This window comes from Carassius auratus, chromosome 2 (genome assembly GCF_003368295.1).
Source record: "Carassius auratus strain Wakin chromosome 2, ASM336829v1, whole genome shotgun sequence".
Lineage (NCBI taxonomy): Eukaryota > Metazoa > Chordata > Actinopteri > Cypriniformes > Cyprinidae > Carassius > Carassius auratus.
This window is the reverse complement of record NC_039244.1, coordinates 13,119,477-13,134,699: the sequence shown is the minus strand read 5'-3', so window position 1 is coordinate 13,134,699 and position 15,223 is coordinate 13,119,477. Positions and strand designations below refer to the sequence as shown.

The window sequence follows — 15,223 nt, the reverse complement described above, 5'->3', positions numbered from 1 at the left end:
TTGAGAAAAACATTAATTTCATAATGATATTCCCCTCCGTTTTTAAATTCTTATTATCCAATGAAAGGATACTTTCTTGTGAATTTTTTTAATAAATCAAAAGGATTAACAATGCAGATTAATTTTCACAGCCTTAATTTGATCATATTTGCCAAGGTGCCAATATTGTGGGCGGAACTGTATATGCATACAAATGTAATGTTTATGCAAATTTTGTTGCATTTCAAAATTAGTGAACGCTGCCCTGAAGATTTGCATTGGATGAAGATGTGTGAGCAACAGAAGACTGATACCTCATTTTGTGAACTCCAAGCTGAATTAAAAGACAGGAAACTTTAAATTTGCAATTCTGCAGTGTTGCAGTAAAGCATATTTTTACATTTTTATAAATGACATGTTACATTTTTTTTTTTTTTTTAGAAACAGACTGTGACATAATTTTATGACTGTTGCATTGTTCAAATAAATTTTCCCTTCTCTAAGTCCAGTGTGTCTAGTGCAACCACGACATTAACCATGAAGTTGTGGTAATTATACAGTGTCTTGGTTTAAAACTATTTTCATTAGCAGACCTGAAACAATGGCAATATTGTGTCTAAAATGTTAGTTAATCAGTATTAGCTATCATTTATAATGAACTGTTGTATAAAAGCAGTATCACACAATCATGCCTCCATGTTACTTTAGTTGCTTCTCTATAAATCCCAAGATGTCATCGCTAGTAGTTATGAAATTTTGTAATTAATAATGGAGACTGATGGAGGCTTGTAGCTACACATCTTTTTAACTATAAGCAAGTAAGAGTAGTAGTACAGGCAAGCAGACTTTATTGTTTATATATATATATCTATATATATATATATATATATATATATATATATATATATATATATATAATATATATATATATATATATATATATATATATTAACTTTAGCATATTTTTTCAATGGTTTAGTAGACACAAAACATGCACACACAGACACACACACACTGATTTGTTTGATTATGTAAGTAAGCACATGTCATATATATGTCTGTAGATTTTTAGTTTTTATATCGGGTTAATAATATTGTCCATATCCTAACCCAACCCTTAAACCTAACCCTCACAGAAATCTAGGCATGCACATTATTAGATTTATATATAATCACTATTTGCATGAGTTGAGCATTTGTAGCTATGAGGACACATAAAATGTTCCTGTTAATGTGTTTAAATAGAGCCTATTAATAAACTATTTTTAACAAAGTGTATTCCGGTTTGTTTTCTTTAAAGACATTTTTATATTTATGCTGATATCAAAAGCTTGTCTTAATAGAGTTTTGTTCTAGAAAAAGTGGCCTGGAGCTGAGGACGTCTGTGCACAACTTAGCTCATTGTAAGCTGTCTCAGTGGCTCATGCTTCAATCGCATCTTAAATCACAAATATGCCATAAAAATATGCCAGGCCATTTGTGGCATATAAAGGCAGAATTGTGATGAGAATAGAGTATCCCTCTAGTTCCCCATACCAAGAGCCTGCTTTGCACAACCCCAAACAACCACATCTGATCCCTGTTGTGCTGAGTTTAATTCCCTCTGTATTTTTTTTCCTTTTTAGTTTTCTACTGTTTCTAAGTCTTGTGATTCTTCTAAAAAGCCATCACAGCAGTTTATAACTCCAAGGTTTAAGATATAAGGGTGGAGGCTGAAAGAATGGAGATATTCCAGTTTGGCTTCCAAAGGGTTTTTGGATAAAAACAAAGCAGGATGTCTATTAGTGCGGGGTTTATGATGAATAAATTACACTACTAGGTGGTGCTTTGATGTCTTCCAGTTTGTTTCCTGGAATGATTTTGAGGAAGACTAAAATATTCATAGATTTGTATAGACTTGCCAGTGACTGCTTCCTTCATTCACACCTGCAATCAAGTAGTCACACGTCCAACACATGCCTGTTTCCCATTGACTCACTGTCTGAGACTTAGCTGGAAATACCCTGCTATCAGTCAAATCAAGAGGCAAATGTGTATGAAGGATTGTTCAATATCATAACATAAAAGCAAATAAAGTTGTCTTCACGCTCTTTGCCATTCCGTTGGAAATCTGCTGCTTGATCTCAGCGTAATCAGTCCAGCTCAACTGATTAAACATTCCTTCCAGTTCACTCCCTCCACCGTTCACATTTATTATGGCTTTAGTTGGGAAGAATCTGAGGATTCATAGACAAACCACAGGGTTACTAAGAAAGTTACCACCCTGGTAAAAAAGTGTTGGTTACTTGTTTTAGACTATTGAAATCGGAGATATATACACTGTCCCATTTTGTGACAAGTTTTTTTGGGGTTGGGAATGTAGTGTAGTCTTCTCCATCTGCTTATACACAACAGTCAAAAGTTGTAAATAATTAAGATTTTTTTTAGTTTTCTAAGTCTCTTATGCTCAGCAGGTTTATTTGACTAAAAGACAGTAAAACTACCATTGTGAAATATGCCAATTCAAAATAACAATTTTCTATTTAAATAGGCTGTGTATAACTGATGTGATGGCAAAGCTAAATTTTCAGTACAAAGAATAAGAAAGAACAGATCAACTATGGCCAAAGAATCAAAAAATAAAAATGTTGTATGCTGTGAAATAAAAGTGTGTAGTAGTTAGCAAACATATAGAAGAAAACGTAAACTCGGTTAGTATACTTTAAAATATGCTTCAATACACAAAGTTTGATCTTCTAGCTGTAGTAAATTATATTCCTATCTTGTGTCAACACGTCTGCATACCTTTCAGATTGGGTCACACCTTATGACACCTTTCTCTATTAATGTGACATCACTTCCCAACCTCGTCTGTAGTAAAACAAGGCTTTATGTTGCCATGGATTTACTTCGACCACTACTGGCCCGTTTTCTTAAATTACAGTGAAAATCTGAGCGCTCGTATAGCCCATAGACAGTAAAGAAATATAGCCCCTTTGAAAGCCCGGTGGATGTAATCGGAACTGCAGCTGCTGTATTAAATGGCTCCATTTCTCTCTTTTCACTTTTGATGGCTGAGCTCAGCTCACACATTCCGATCATTCCAGGCGCGCTCAGTTATTTATGAGGCAGAGCGCGCGCATACTGGCTCATAACCCAACCAGACCTGAACACACGCACGCACACAAACACAGCGAGGAGATAAAACATACAGAAGACATTAGCCGGTATTACTTGGATTATTACACATGCCACTAACAGAATCCGTGTGGAATGAGAGTTTTAGTTGGTAAGTTAATCGTCAGTGTTCGTTCTACAGATAGTTTAATGATCAAATAGCAGCGAAAGAGTTCACAACTGTCTTAATCGGCAGAAAAAACGGAATATGCGAGACTTTAAATATAACACCGATCAAGCCGAATCGATCTGAGGACGATCTGTTGTTGTTGAGTGAAAGTTGGGACAACATTGTGTGATGCTTATGACGTTTAATTACCCGGAGACGAGTTATAGGAATAATAAAGATTTCACATTGAGCGCTGCATTTCTGTTGGATGAACACTTTTGTGTGGTGTGTGTGTTTGAATAGTTGTTGGTCCAGTAGAGCATAAAAATACATATAGATACAGATTAAATATAAAATACAACGAAAAAAAAAAAAAAAAAAATGTTGCAAGTTTATGTAGTTGGTTGTGTTATTAAATATTTGCTTGTTATTTGATTTAAGCAATACCAGTTAAAACATATATTACCAAATGAAGTTTGTTATGTGATAACATTTAAGTGTGTAAGAGTGTAAACTTGGCTTTATTTATTTTATTTTATCTTTGTATACTGTTGCTTAATATGTCTGACACTTTCTCTAAACTGATGATATTAATTTATAATAATAAAATTATAGAGCACTTAAACAATAGGCTTGTTTAAGAAATAATATAGCAATTAAACCTCATTTATTTCTTTTAAATAACTACTGACTATTGAAAAATCATAATCTTCTCTTGGATCGGTCTTGCCCTCCAGGTCCAGTTCAGATCATAAATACTCGTCTCCATCAAATAAAATGAGAGGTGAAGAAGCGTCTGGTACTGTCCTGCACAGACTAATCCAAGAGCAGCTTCGCTATGGAAACCCCACAGACGCCCGCACACTCCTGGCCATCCAGCAGCAGGCCCTGCGGCGAGGAGGAGGTGTTGGAGGGGGCAGCAGAGGGACTGGTTCTTCACAGGCTTCATCTGAGAGCCTCAGCCAGGAGGAGCCCCAGTCTACTCAGCTCTCTGCACGCCAAGAACCCCAGGGTCAAGAGCACCAGGTCGACTACCAGCACTCTGAGAACTACTCAACACACCCACACCACGGCGAGGAGCTGCCCACCTATGAACAAGCCAAGGCCAAGTCTCAGTATTTGGCCTCCCAGTGGTGTCAACTGAACAGGGGCTGCTCACTCCAGGATAGTGAAACCATCCCAAAGCCCTGTGAGGAGGAGGACAGCTGGGACCCCAAGCGAGGCCACGTTCGGTCACTCAGTGATCGGCTTCTGCAGTTTTCAGCAGAGCGCAGTAAAATGCCTGCAACATATTCTGCCAGCTATCCTCAGATCCATGGATATCATGCAAACCAGCACTTACAATATAGCCACCAAGGACTGGAATACAACAAGCAGGCTCCTTATACAGAGTACCCCTTTCCTGCACAACAAGCAGCGGAGTATGAACATTACTACAAAGCACCACCAGCATTTAATTCCCAGCACAACAGGTAGAGAAGACTATAACAAGTGCAAAATTTACACTTAACCACAGCTGACATTTGATTTGGTAACATAGCATATGCATTTCCTCCAGTTCTGACGTACTTTATAAGATGTGTCATTATGACTAATAGTCTGTTGGCTGATTCTATGGCTGAGTATGCAATATGGGACATACTGATGTAGTTTGTCATCCAACCATGCTAACATACGAAGATGAACTGAATACCACAGCTTCGTTTTTAATTAATATCGTGATTTTTACCTTGTGCCACTGCAGGCTTCAAACACCAGAGGTTTGCCATAGACTCTCCACATCTCCCCCTGCTGGCAGGGAGGTCACAGCTTGCGGTCGCAGTCAACTGGAAATGCTTATGAACGAGAATAAAAGACTGAAACAGGAGCTAGAGGGACACACTGAGAAGGCCCTCAGAATTCAGAAGGTAAAAGCACATGACAGTGAAATCTACCTTTTTGCTTAACTTAAACAGGCAGAGACACGTTATTTGTGTATAAGTGTATTTTGTAGTTTTCATTTGACTTTGGCTAAATTCCAAAAGGCTTTGTAGTGTTTTCAATGGATTACATCAGTGCAGCTAAGCTGTTGCTCACTCTGAAAGAATTATAATTACCCAGGTTTGAGCACTTACCCATCAGGCCACCGCCTTGTGTAAACATGCCTGGGATGATGGTTTCATGGTTAATGCTTTCCTGGTCTTTCCACTCCTAAACACCTTCTCTGTTCTGTGCTCTTAAGGAGCGGTCACATTTGCCGTTGCTTGATGAAATTTCGTGAGCGAAAACTAGACAATCCAATAGGAATCTGCCATTTTGAATGAGGGCGAAGAAGTTCAGCATAGAGATTTTGCTAGTGTTTTTTAGAAAAATGATTACGTAACTTTGCATGCTGGCCAGCAGAAAGCAGTCTATTTTGAAAGTGACTTCTTTGATTTCCGTTATACATTTCTACATGATTGACAATAGACTAAGGACCTTTTTGCCCACAAAATTTCACTAATGTGACCGCACCTTTAATCATAACCAACAACACTGATTGTTAACCAACTTTAAGTATTTGTTAGATTAACACATCTCACATGCAATTTAATTTTCTTTTATTTTTCCCCCAGCTAGAACAAGAGATCCAAAGGATCTCAGAGGCCTACGACACTCTGATGAAGGGTTGCGCTAAAAGAGAAACTCTAGAGCAAGAGCTAAGAAGCAAGCTGATGGCTGAGATCAAGAGGCTACAGCATTCAAGCAATCAAGCGGCAAAAGAAGTTGAAGCTGCTGACCAGAACCAGCATGTTATTGAGAAGCTCCTTCTGCAGAGTAAGTTCATGAACACGGCCACATTAAACCTTATTACTGTTTCACATGCTCTGGATGCCTCTTAATCCAGAGTTGCACTCCAAATGTGAGATCTGTTTTTCTGTTGAGTTATTTCGCTTAAAGAGGGAACATGTTTCCAATTAGAACATTGCAATGCAGGAATTTCAGTTAGATAACAGCATCTTAGTTGATCTGAAAAGTCAGAAAAGAGGATTAAACATCAGATGTGACTTTAGCTTAGTACGAGAGAATGCCTGGGGACAGATAACCACTGCTCTTGTCTGCTTCACATTGACAATTACTGAAATGTTCCTCTCAGCGATCACTTCCTGTTTGCTAATAGTGCTAAGAGTGGGGATGATGATGAGTTTTGCAGTCACTGATGTGGGTCAAAGGGAGAGTGGGTCACTGCTTCTCCTTTCCACTGCATTCCTTAAGCGCTTGCGTAAATGAGGCGCTCCGGACTTTGCGATTAAATTCCTGAGCAGGAGTGTTGCTGGAGAGGGCCTGCATAAACATTCCTTCAGCTTCTTTCTCACATCCTCACATAAATTTCCATGCTTGTTATGACTGGATAATTGATAATACCTTTCATTTATTTTTGTTTTATTAGTTAGTTGCTTGTCCTAATCTCAATATTTCTATCTTTTCTGACAGATGAAGAACAGCAGCTGCAGTGTGCACATCTGGAGAAGGAGGTTCAGCATCTGCGAAACGAAGTGGAGAACCAGCGGCACAGGAGCGAGGCCCTGGAGACGGCACTGAGGTCCACGCAGACACGCAGCCAGCAGCTGTGGACGGAGCTGCAGAGGAAGAGAGCGTATGTGGAGAAGGTTGAGCGTCTGCAGGGGGCTCTAACTCAGCTGCAGGCGACCTGCGAGAAAAGAGAAAGGTTGGAAATGCGCCTGAGGACACGACTAGAGCATGAACTGCGGAGCCTCCGAAATCAGCAGGTACTGAGACAAAACGGTAGTTTGTGTTTGTTTTTAACTGTTCAGATGTGTCTTAGCATTGTATCTCAGGACGGTTTCCTTCCAGTAAAGTTAAGAATAGCTTGAGACTTCAGATCAGGACATTGCAACAATCTTACACTTTGTTTGCTCGTCTTTGTCCACAGCGGCAGCCTCAGCCGGTCTCCGTAGCATCCCACGTTAGTGTGTCCACACTGCAAGAACTTCTGCGGGAGAAAGAAGAGCGCATTCTGTTCCTGGAGGCCGACAAGACGCGCTGGGAACAGAAATACTTGGAGGAGAAGACCATGAGGGACTTTGCAATGGATGCCGCTGCCACCGCTGCAGCTCAGAGGTAAAAAAAAAAAAAGGAGATCAGTGTCAAAATATTCAAAGTATTTTTATTTTTACCAATTTCTAATAGCTTTTTTCCTAAACGTCATAGAGACACAACCCTCATCAACCATTCACCCTGCCATTCCTTCATTGAGGAGCTCCCATTATATGAGCACAGGAACCAGGAGGTAGAAAACAGGTAAAAGAGACACTTTTGAGTCGGTTTTAATGAACCATTTTGGATTTTAAGATTGTGTAGGACTCACAAGGTTAATATGTTGTCAGGATCCGTGCCCTTTACGCCCAAGTCCTGGAGAAGGACACAGTGATTAGTATCCTGAAGGAGAAGCTGCAGCAGGAGCAGAAGAGAGAGTCAGGCGACCCCCGGCTAGCTACTGCTGAGCCCATCTCTCATTCAACGGTCACACACAACGCCCAAGACAAAGGTTAGTGTCAATTATCTTAGTAGCCTTCACTAGCTGAGATTTAACTTGCTAAATTAGTGTCTCACTAAAGTTAGCATTAATGTTCTCTGCTAATTAATGTTTACTACTTTTGGTAGTTGCTATCTGACTAATTAGTGTTTACTGTTAATCAATGTAGTGTACACTAGTTAAGCTTTTACTAGCTTAGCTGAGTTTTGATGTGACTACCCATCAACGATGAAATGCCGGCTGGGTAACATTAGCATTGATGATTATTGATAATTAGCTTTTACTAGTATTAACATTAGCATTAGTGTTCAGTGCTAATGAACATTTACGAGTAAAAGTTAGTGTCAGACTAACATTAGCAATAGCATTCACTGCTAAGTGTTTACTATTTATTGATGAAAATTAGCATTAGTGTTCACTGTCAAATAGCTTTTAATAGTTACGTTAGTGTCTGACTAACAATAACATTAGTGTTCACTCTTAATTAGCATTTACTACTAAAGTTAGTATCTGACTAGCATTAGCAGCATTAGTTAGTTCTGAGAATGGCATGAAATGATCTGAGAAGAAATTCTTACAAATTCTTATGGATCTTTTTCCAGGGACGAGTCATTTCAATGACCAGGCGACTGGGACGTCCCATTTGGCGCTCGCTCTGGAAGCAGCCCTGGGACAACGTGAGCAAGTTCTGTTAGAGAAACAGACAACAGATCAAACCTCCCACACAGAGACCAGCTCTGGTGAGTCAACTTTTAGCTGTTTCTGCATGATATGGGATATGTAATTGAATAGTAATTGAAAATATTACTCACTTCAGTGTGTAAAAAATAAGATTACACCATTACGTCATTTTTCAAAAACTAATTTGTGATCTTTTATAAATAGGTCTAACTATGACGTCTCTATCCTGATGTAGTACCTCATTTTGTGATAACTGATTAATATTTACCATTTTTTTTATAGATAACATCCAGAAAGCACCATCTGCTCTGGACCTTTTCAAGGGCCTGGATGATGTGGCGGCTGATGTAGTGGAGATCTTCATTTGATGAATAACACTCAGACAAACTGCCTTGCAAAATAAATGTAGAGGAGCTATGGGAGGGATTAAACGACACCACATCACTGTACTGTTGTGAAGCAAGAGTCCAGCTAAATAACAGAGCTGCTCAAAAATCTTGTCAAAGAGGGAGCTGAGCTCTTCTCTTAAAACCACATCTCCAGTCTGGTAAACTGAATTATGGAGACTTTTGCTGCTGGTGAGAATCCTACAGGATTTTTTTGGTATTTACAGCTGTACCGTACAGGAGGGCGGACACAAACTTCTCAATTGTTCTCACTATTGCATTGTCCCTCTTCTCAGAAGACCTGTGGTAACTTCACCACATTCCAGTTCAGTCAACGTTCTTCTTGAGACTGAAGCTCTTGCATGTATGTTTTCCACCCCACCCTTATTGATTGTTATAAACCGTTACATTTTTCGCATGTTTTTCTATTGATGGCTGCTACGCCCTTCAGCAAAGTTATTCTTTTACATTGCATTTCTAGGATCGGCATGCTTAATGCTGTCACGTTGTGTGAGACAATTTTTTTTTCTATAATTATATAGACCTAAGAGTCCAGAAGAACTTTTAAGAGAGAAAACCGACTGTATTTTAATTAGCTTTCTTGTATCTTGAATGTGTTTGCTCCTAAATGACACACTTGCTGGTCAAGGTGTCATTTCAAAGTAAATAATAATATATATTTTGTACAATTATTTTGAGCTGTGTTTGGAACGTAAGCTGAGGAACTGATGCCAAAGAGCATTTCAGTAAAGTTCATGTGTTCAAAACACATGGCCAAGGGTTGACCTCTTCTATTTAATCAATGAAAGATGTGAATGTTCTGAAGCATTTCATACATTTACAATAAAGCTATTAATATATAAAAGTATGTGTCTCTTGATTTGTGAAGCCCTTGGGAAATTTCTGTTGGTTCTAGAAAGCCCCATCTACTGGATTTCAGCCCGTTTCGCACATTCCAGGTTTTTTTCTCACATAGTCTGAGAAAGATGAGTAATTACAAGCGAATGCTAGTGAGGGGCATTCCGGCTCTTATATTGAGAAATCCTCATGTAATTTCCCTCAGGCTCACCTTTAGCCACATTTTAGACTCAGATTTCTGAGGCATCCAGACAAACATTCTGCTTTTGAAAGAGAACAATAGATCTCTCTCTAAAAGCTGACTTACCCGACATTCGCTAACCTATCTGGCCTCCTTTTTTACAAATAGCCACTGACAAAGCCAACTCAATATTTCTTAGTGCAGTCACATGCTTTGTAACATGGTATTGTCACACTCTGTGTTTCCAAATTTAGAACAAGGCTACATCTGTATTAGATGTGATGTTAAATTGATCTTTGTGATGGTAATGAGAGGCAACTTAGACTTGCATTGCTCATAAAGAAGTTATTTGGGGGTTGATCTTACTGTAAATCAGTTGTTTACATAGAACAAGGCGCTCAACTGTGTGAAAACTGGGCAGCTCACATACCCCACATGCAATCCTGCTAAATCGTGTGTGTGTGTGTGTGTGTTTTATTTCCTTGTTTTTAAGGCCAAAAACCTGTCTGTATACAGTGAGGCCCAAAAGAATGAAAACACACTGAAACTTTTTTTTAAAGATTTTATTTAAGAAAATATTTGAGATTCTGCACAGACATTACACAAACGTGGAGTTCATGCTCCTCGAGAGCTGATGCCATAAAAGATGTCATTAACTTTTTAGTTCAAACTGTTAGGCTGATAATATAATTTGTAATGAAACCAAATATACTGAATAAGAAAAAAAAAAAGCCAAATGGAAGCATTTTCATGCGTTCTCAGGCTTTTGAACCCCACTGAAGATTAAAACCTCTCAAACCAAACTTGTAATAGAAGGTACATACATTAACCAATTAATGTCTTAATTACAAATGGCAAACAAACCTTTAAATGCACTTTCAAAAAGAGAAAGGTATAGTTTATGGTTTTCATTCTACTTAATTATACTATGAAGTATGAAGTTGATGGGACGCCCATAACATTAGGGTGCAATAAGAAAAAAGCTGCATAACATACTGATATCATCTATGGTAAGTAAGCTAAAGCATGCTAGGATGCTTCACTATTTATGGTATTTCAAAGACAAAAGATTGATTGATGAAGGAATCTCAGGAATTCAGGTCTCAGTTGTAACAAGAGTGAACAATGCTTGTTGTTGGAAATAAGACGGCCACGTCTTACATATTTGCTACAGTAGTAATGCCTCTGATTCTGACCTCCATTGTTAATTCTTTTGCTTTTATTCCTAAATTAAAAACATGTTCCCACACAGAAGATTTCTCCATAAAAGCTTTAGAAATTAATTAATTAATATATATATATATATATATATATATATATATATATATATATATATATATATATAAATTAATTCATTTCTAAAGCTTTCATGGAGAAATCATCTGTGTGGGAACATGTTTTTAATATATATATATATATATATATATATATATATATATATATATATATATATATTCATACACACAAGGTACAAGGAATATGGGATATTTTAGGACATCTAACAAAGCAAACAAACAAAAAACACCAAGAACAAATTAACACAGTTTTAATTTAATTTCCAACAAAACTCAAGGAAATTGGATATATGATCATTATTCAAGGAAAAAGTATTTTTTATTATTATTTAAATTTTTTTTAAAATTTTATTCAAAACTACCCTAACTCACAGGACAGCCAATAAAAATAAATGCAAAAGTTTGTCAGATACTATAACAACTTAAAGGGGGGGTGAAATGCTCGTTTTCACTCAATATCCTGTTAATCTTGAGTACATATAGAGTAGTATAAATCCAAAAAGTCTTTAGTTTTATTATATTCATAAGAGAAAGATAGTCTGTACCGATTTTTCCCGGAAAAACACGAGCGCCTGGAGGCGTGACGTGTGGGCGGAGCTAAAGAATCACGAGCGCGAGTAGGCTTTTGCGTTGAGAGCATGTGGAAGCTGTGACATTATCGTGAGGGAAAAACCATCATCCAAAACAAACCATTGGCTTCCATGTCGAAAAAGTATTTTGGGAACAAAAATACTCCTTCAAACGTACAACTTAATTTTTGAAACTTTGTCCATGTTTAGCATGGGAATCCAACTCTTTAACAGTGTAAAAAACTCAGTATGCATGAAATAGCATTTCACCCCCCCTTTAAAGTTGGATTGGTCAGTGAGGCTGGGAGGGTAAGTTCAATGACAATTCAAATTAATCGGTGCATCATTTTTTATATTTTTTTTTTTGTTCCAGGTTGAATACCTCTAAAATACATCAAATGGAGCTTTCAAATGCAGCTCTTAAAGCAGACATTCAACATAGATCACTGTCAGTAAGGATCAAATATATAAGGTCAGTCGGACCCACTTTATATTAAGTGGCCTTAACTACTATGCACTTACATTTTAATTAATATTGTAGTACAATGTACTTATTGTGTATTTACATTGTACTTATATTTAAAAAAAAGACATGTAATTACATCTGTATCTAATTTCTGTAATTACATTTATAATTATACTGTTGACCCATACTTTACACCTTAACCCACCCTTAAACTTACCCATACCTCCAACCCTCTCCCTAACCTTACCCCTATCCCACCTCAATAGCAGCAAAAGTGTTTTACAATACAATTTGAACACAATAAGTACATTGTACTTATTTTTTTATGTAAGTACATAGTAGTTAAGGCCACCTAATATAAAGTGGGACCGGTCAGTCTTTATAAAAAAATATATATATTCAATGATACTATATACAGTAATGGATTATCACGACTCAGTATCAGAACATTTTAAGTACAGATAATAAATCATAACAGCATTGCGATTTAAACTGATAACAGAAATCAGAGGGAATAGCACTCTGTCATGTGGGAGAGTTCATAACCCTCGTCTATATAAACACTAACAATGTTCACATGTGCTTTCAATATTTGCAATAAACCATCTTTAACCAAGTAACTTTTTAACAGGCAAACATGATGACGACACTGTGGCACTGGATCTTCATACCCAGACAAGAACAAACTTGGCTCCAGGTGAGCTAATGTGAGCTGAGAAAATCCTCTTGGCTGGAATGAAAAGGTTTAGTATTTTTATGGCAGTTACAGCCTGCATGGGAACCAGGAAACATGGGATACACTGCAATTCATCTTGTTTATAAGCGCAGTGGAGGCCTTTTCCTCCTCACAGAGAGAAACGCTGCCAACATTCTTTTGACTTTTGAGAAGCACTTGACATTTTTTTACCCTTGGATTGCTTCCTCAACATGAACAAAATGGAGGGCCGTGGAGCATTTGAAGGTCAAAGGGCACATTCACGAAGCTTGAAGTGTAGAATCCCAGCAAATATGATTTTTTTTGTCCATTTGAGCATGGGTGCATTAATCCGCCTTTCAAATCAGAATTAAAACAACATTAGATTAGATGTTAGATGATTTTTGGGTCAGCACAATCAGCCGAAAACCAAACACTTCTAAAAAAAAAAAAGTAGGATTAATTTGCAAGTGAATCCTGCATTAATGAGGTCAACTTTATAAACTAAAAAGCTATTGTCTGGCACATGCTGGTTGCATGTGCTGTGCTCTCAGAGAGTAGATTGATTACTTCGGCCGCACACATTTCCAGCATTGATTGATGACTGGATATAATAACCTTCAGTTTGGACTCTCTCTGAAGGACTGATCTGAAGCATGCTGCAAGGGGAATAAATTAACGCAACCTTGCCTTCATATTTTAAAACTTTACCACAATCCAAACCATATCTCATGACTGCAATAGTGGAGTGCAATGATGAAGAGCAGTAAAACCACAAGGAGCCACACATACCCCATCCATGACTAAAGCTTTCCCATCATGCGTTTTAATGGTTAGGAATGACAGCATTTCAAATGCTAGTCACATGCCTTTTTCAGAGCTGCTGTTTGAAAGTCTCAGCACTTGGTCATGGTTGCCTTTGCTGGGCTCTTTCAATTAATTGGCATGAATAACATAACAGTTCAGGACACAATGGAAAGCTTTCCAAAAAACCTGTCTCAGAACAATATAGATTGAGTCCACTGAGTTTTTAATTAAACTGAGCTAAAAAGGAACACACAATGATAATTGATTCAGGGGCTTTCAAAGTGAGGTCAAGGGTTGCAACAGGGTGATACGGTGCTACGAAAAAAGATTTTACAAAACTTAAAGGCTGTCAAAGTTAAAAAAAAAAAATGAATGCAAGCTATCAACTAAATACATTTAGTCCAATAATAAAAATACGTTTCATTTAATAAGCAGCACAACTCAAGTAACGGCTGCAGAAAATTCTGGAATAAATTACATTTTAAAATAGAAAACAGATAACTGGGACATTTTTTTTCCAGTTTACATGAATTTACCCTACTTAATTTCAATTTATTTACTTTTTGTTCTGTAAATCCTTTATAGGTTTACAAGAATGTTAGTTGACTGATGCAATTGCTCCCTTACAGCGCAAAGACAGCAGTGCTTTTAATAATAAAAACAATTGAAAACTTAAAAAACAGCATCCTATGGTTTCAACAGTTAAATAGCTCCAGACTAAAGGTTTCAGAAGGCTGAAGGCTCCATGACGTTGTGGTATCAAGATCATGTTTCTAATAACATGAGGTTCATGTCGGGACGACAAAATGAGGTTCAGGGCTGTCTAGAAATGGATGCATTTCACTTTTAGGCATGACATGAATGAAATGGTTTTCCAAGTATTGCATTTCTAACTTCTCCCCCTACTGCCCAGGGTCCTCTGTTATTATTTGGTAATAGTGAGCACATGGTAAAGTGTGCATCAGGGCCAAAAAGCGTGCTCTACACTCAATTACCATGATTGCTGTGGAGAATTCATGCTGGATTTTCCAGTTTTAGCACAAGGTTTCCTTTCATTTTCATGGAATGGCTGAATTGCTGGTCAAGAGGCCAGGGATTGAGAGGCACGCTGGATATATAAAGTGGAAGAATTAAACAATAAGAGAGGCTGTGAAAATCCCAAAAGTCCTTAAAGAAAATTCACATTTTTCTGTGGATTTGGAAATTCAGTCTGCAGTAGTAAAAATAAAATGATTTAAGAAATACAAATGTACACTACTGTTCAAAAGAAATTCATGCTTTAATTTAGTAAGGATGCATTAAAATGGTGAACAGTGACAGTGAAAACATTTATAACATTACATGAGACATTGATAATAATAATAATGTTTCTTGAGAACCAAATCAGTATATTAGAATGATTTCTGAAGGATAATGTGACAAGTAATTATTGTTTTACTGTATTTTTGAAGACTTGTAAAACAATATTTTAAATATGTTACCAACCACAAACCTTTGAGCAGTAGTGAATATTTGTGTGTTTGTGT

At 37.3% G+C, this 15,223-nt stretch overlaps 2 protein-coding genes across 2 annotated transcripts in view; one reads left to right on the top strand and one right to left on the bottom strand.

Moving 5' to 3' along the window:
• Positions 1 to 3,051, bottom strand: part of LOC113040475 (protein Niban-like) — a 24,519-nt gene extending 21,468 nt beyond the window's left edge. The window contains exons 1-2 of the mRNA XM_026198807.1: positions 3,024 to 3,051; positions 2,825 to 2,890 (exon numbers count right to left, since the gene is read on the bottom strand). Of these exons, the coding sequence (XP_026054592.1) occupies positions 2,825 to 2,890; positions 3,024 to 3,051 (94 nt within the window). The remainder of the gene's footprint in view (positions 1 to 2,824; positions 2,891 to 3,023) is intronic.
• Positions 3,052 to 3,190: 139 nt separating this feature from the next.
• On the top strand, positions 3,191 to 9,692 carry LOC113115944 (angiomotin-like 2a). Its single transcript, XM_026283692.1, has 10 exons — positions 3,191 to 3,247; positions 3,982 to 4,716; positions 4,989 to 5,151; positions 5,839 to 6,040; positions 6,698 to 6,993; positions 7,158 to 7,345; positions 7,436 to 7,525; positions 7,612 to 7,772; positions 8,363 to 8,500; positions 8,724 to 9,692. The coding sequence occupies exons 1-10, from the start codon at positions 3,207 to 3,209 to the stop codon at positions 8,807 to 8,809; spliced, it is 2,100 nt and encodes a 699-aa protein (XP_026139477.1). The 5' UTR covers positions 3,191 to 3,206; the 3' UTR covers positions 8,810 to 9,692.
• The last annotated feature ends 5,531 nt before the right edge of the window (positions 9,693 to 15,223 follow it).

Excerpts from the sequence above, each read along its gene's own strand:
- LOC113115944 (XM_026283692.1), top strand. The coding sequence starts at position 3,207 with ATGCCACTAACAGAATCCGTGTGGAATGAGAGTTTTAGTTG. Across the intron at positions 4,717-4,988 it reads TTTAATTCCCAGCACAACAG|GCTTCAAACACCAGAGGTTT; the intron begins GTAGAGAAGACT and ends GTGCCACTGCAG. Across the intron at positions 7,526-7,611 it reads AACCAGGAGGTAGAAAACAG|GATCCGTGCCCTTTACGCCC; the intron begins GTAAAAGAGACA and ends ATATGTTGTCAG.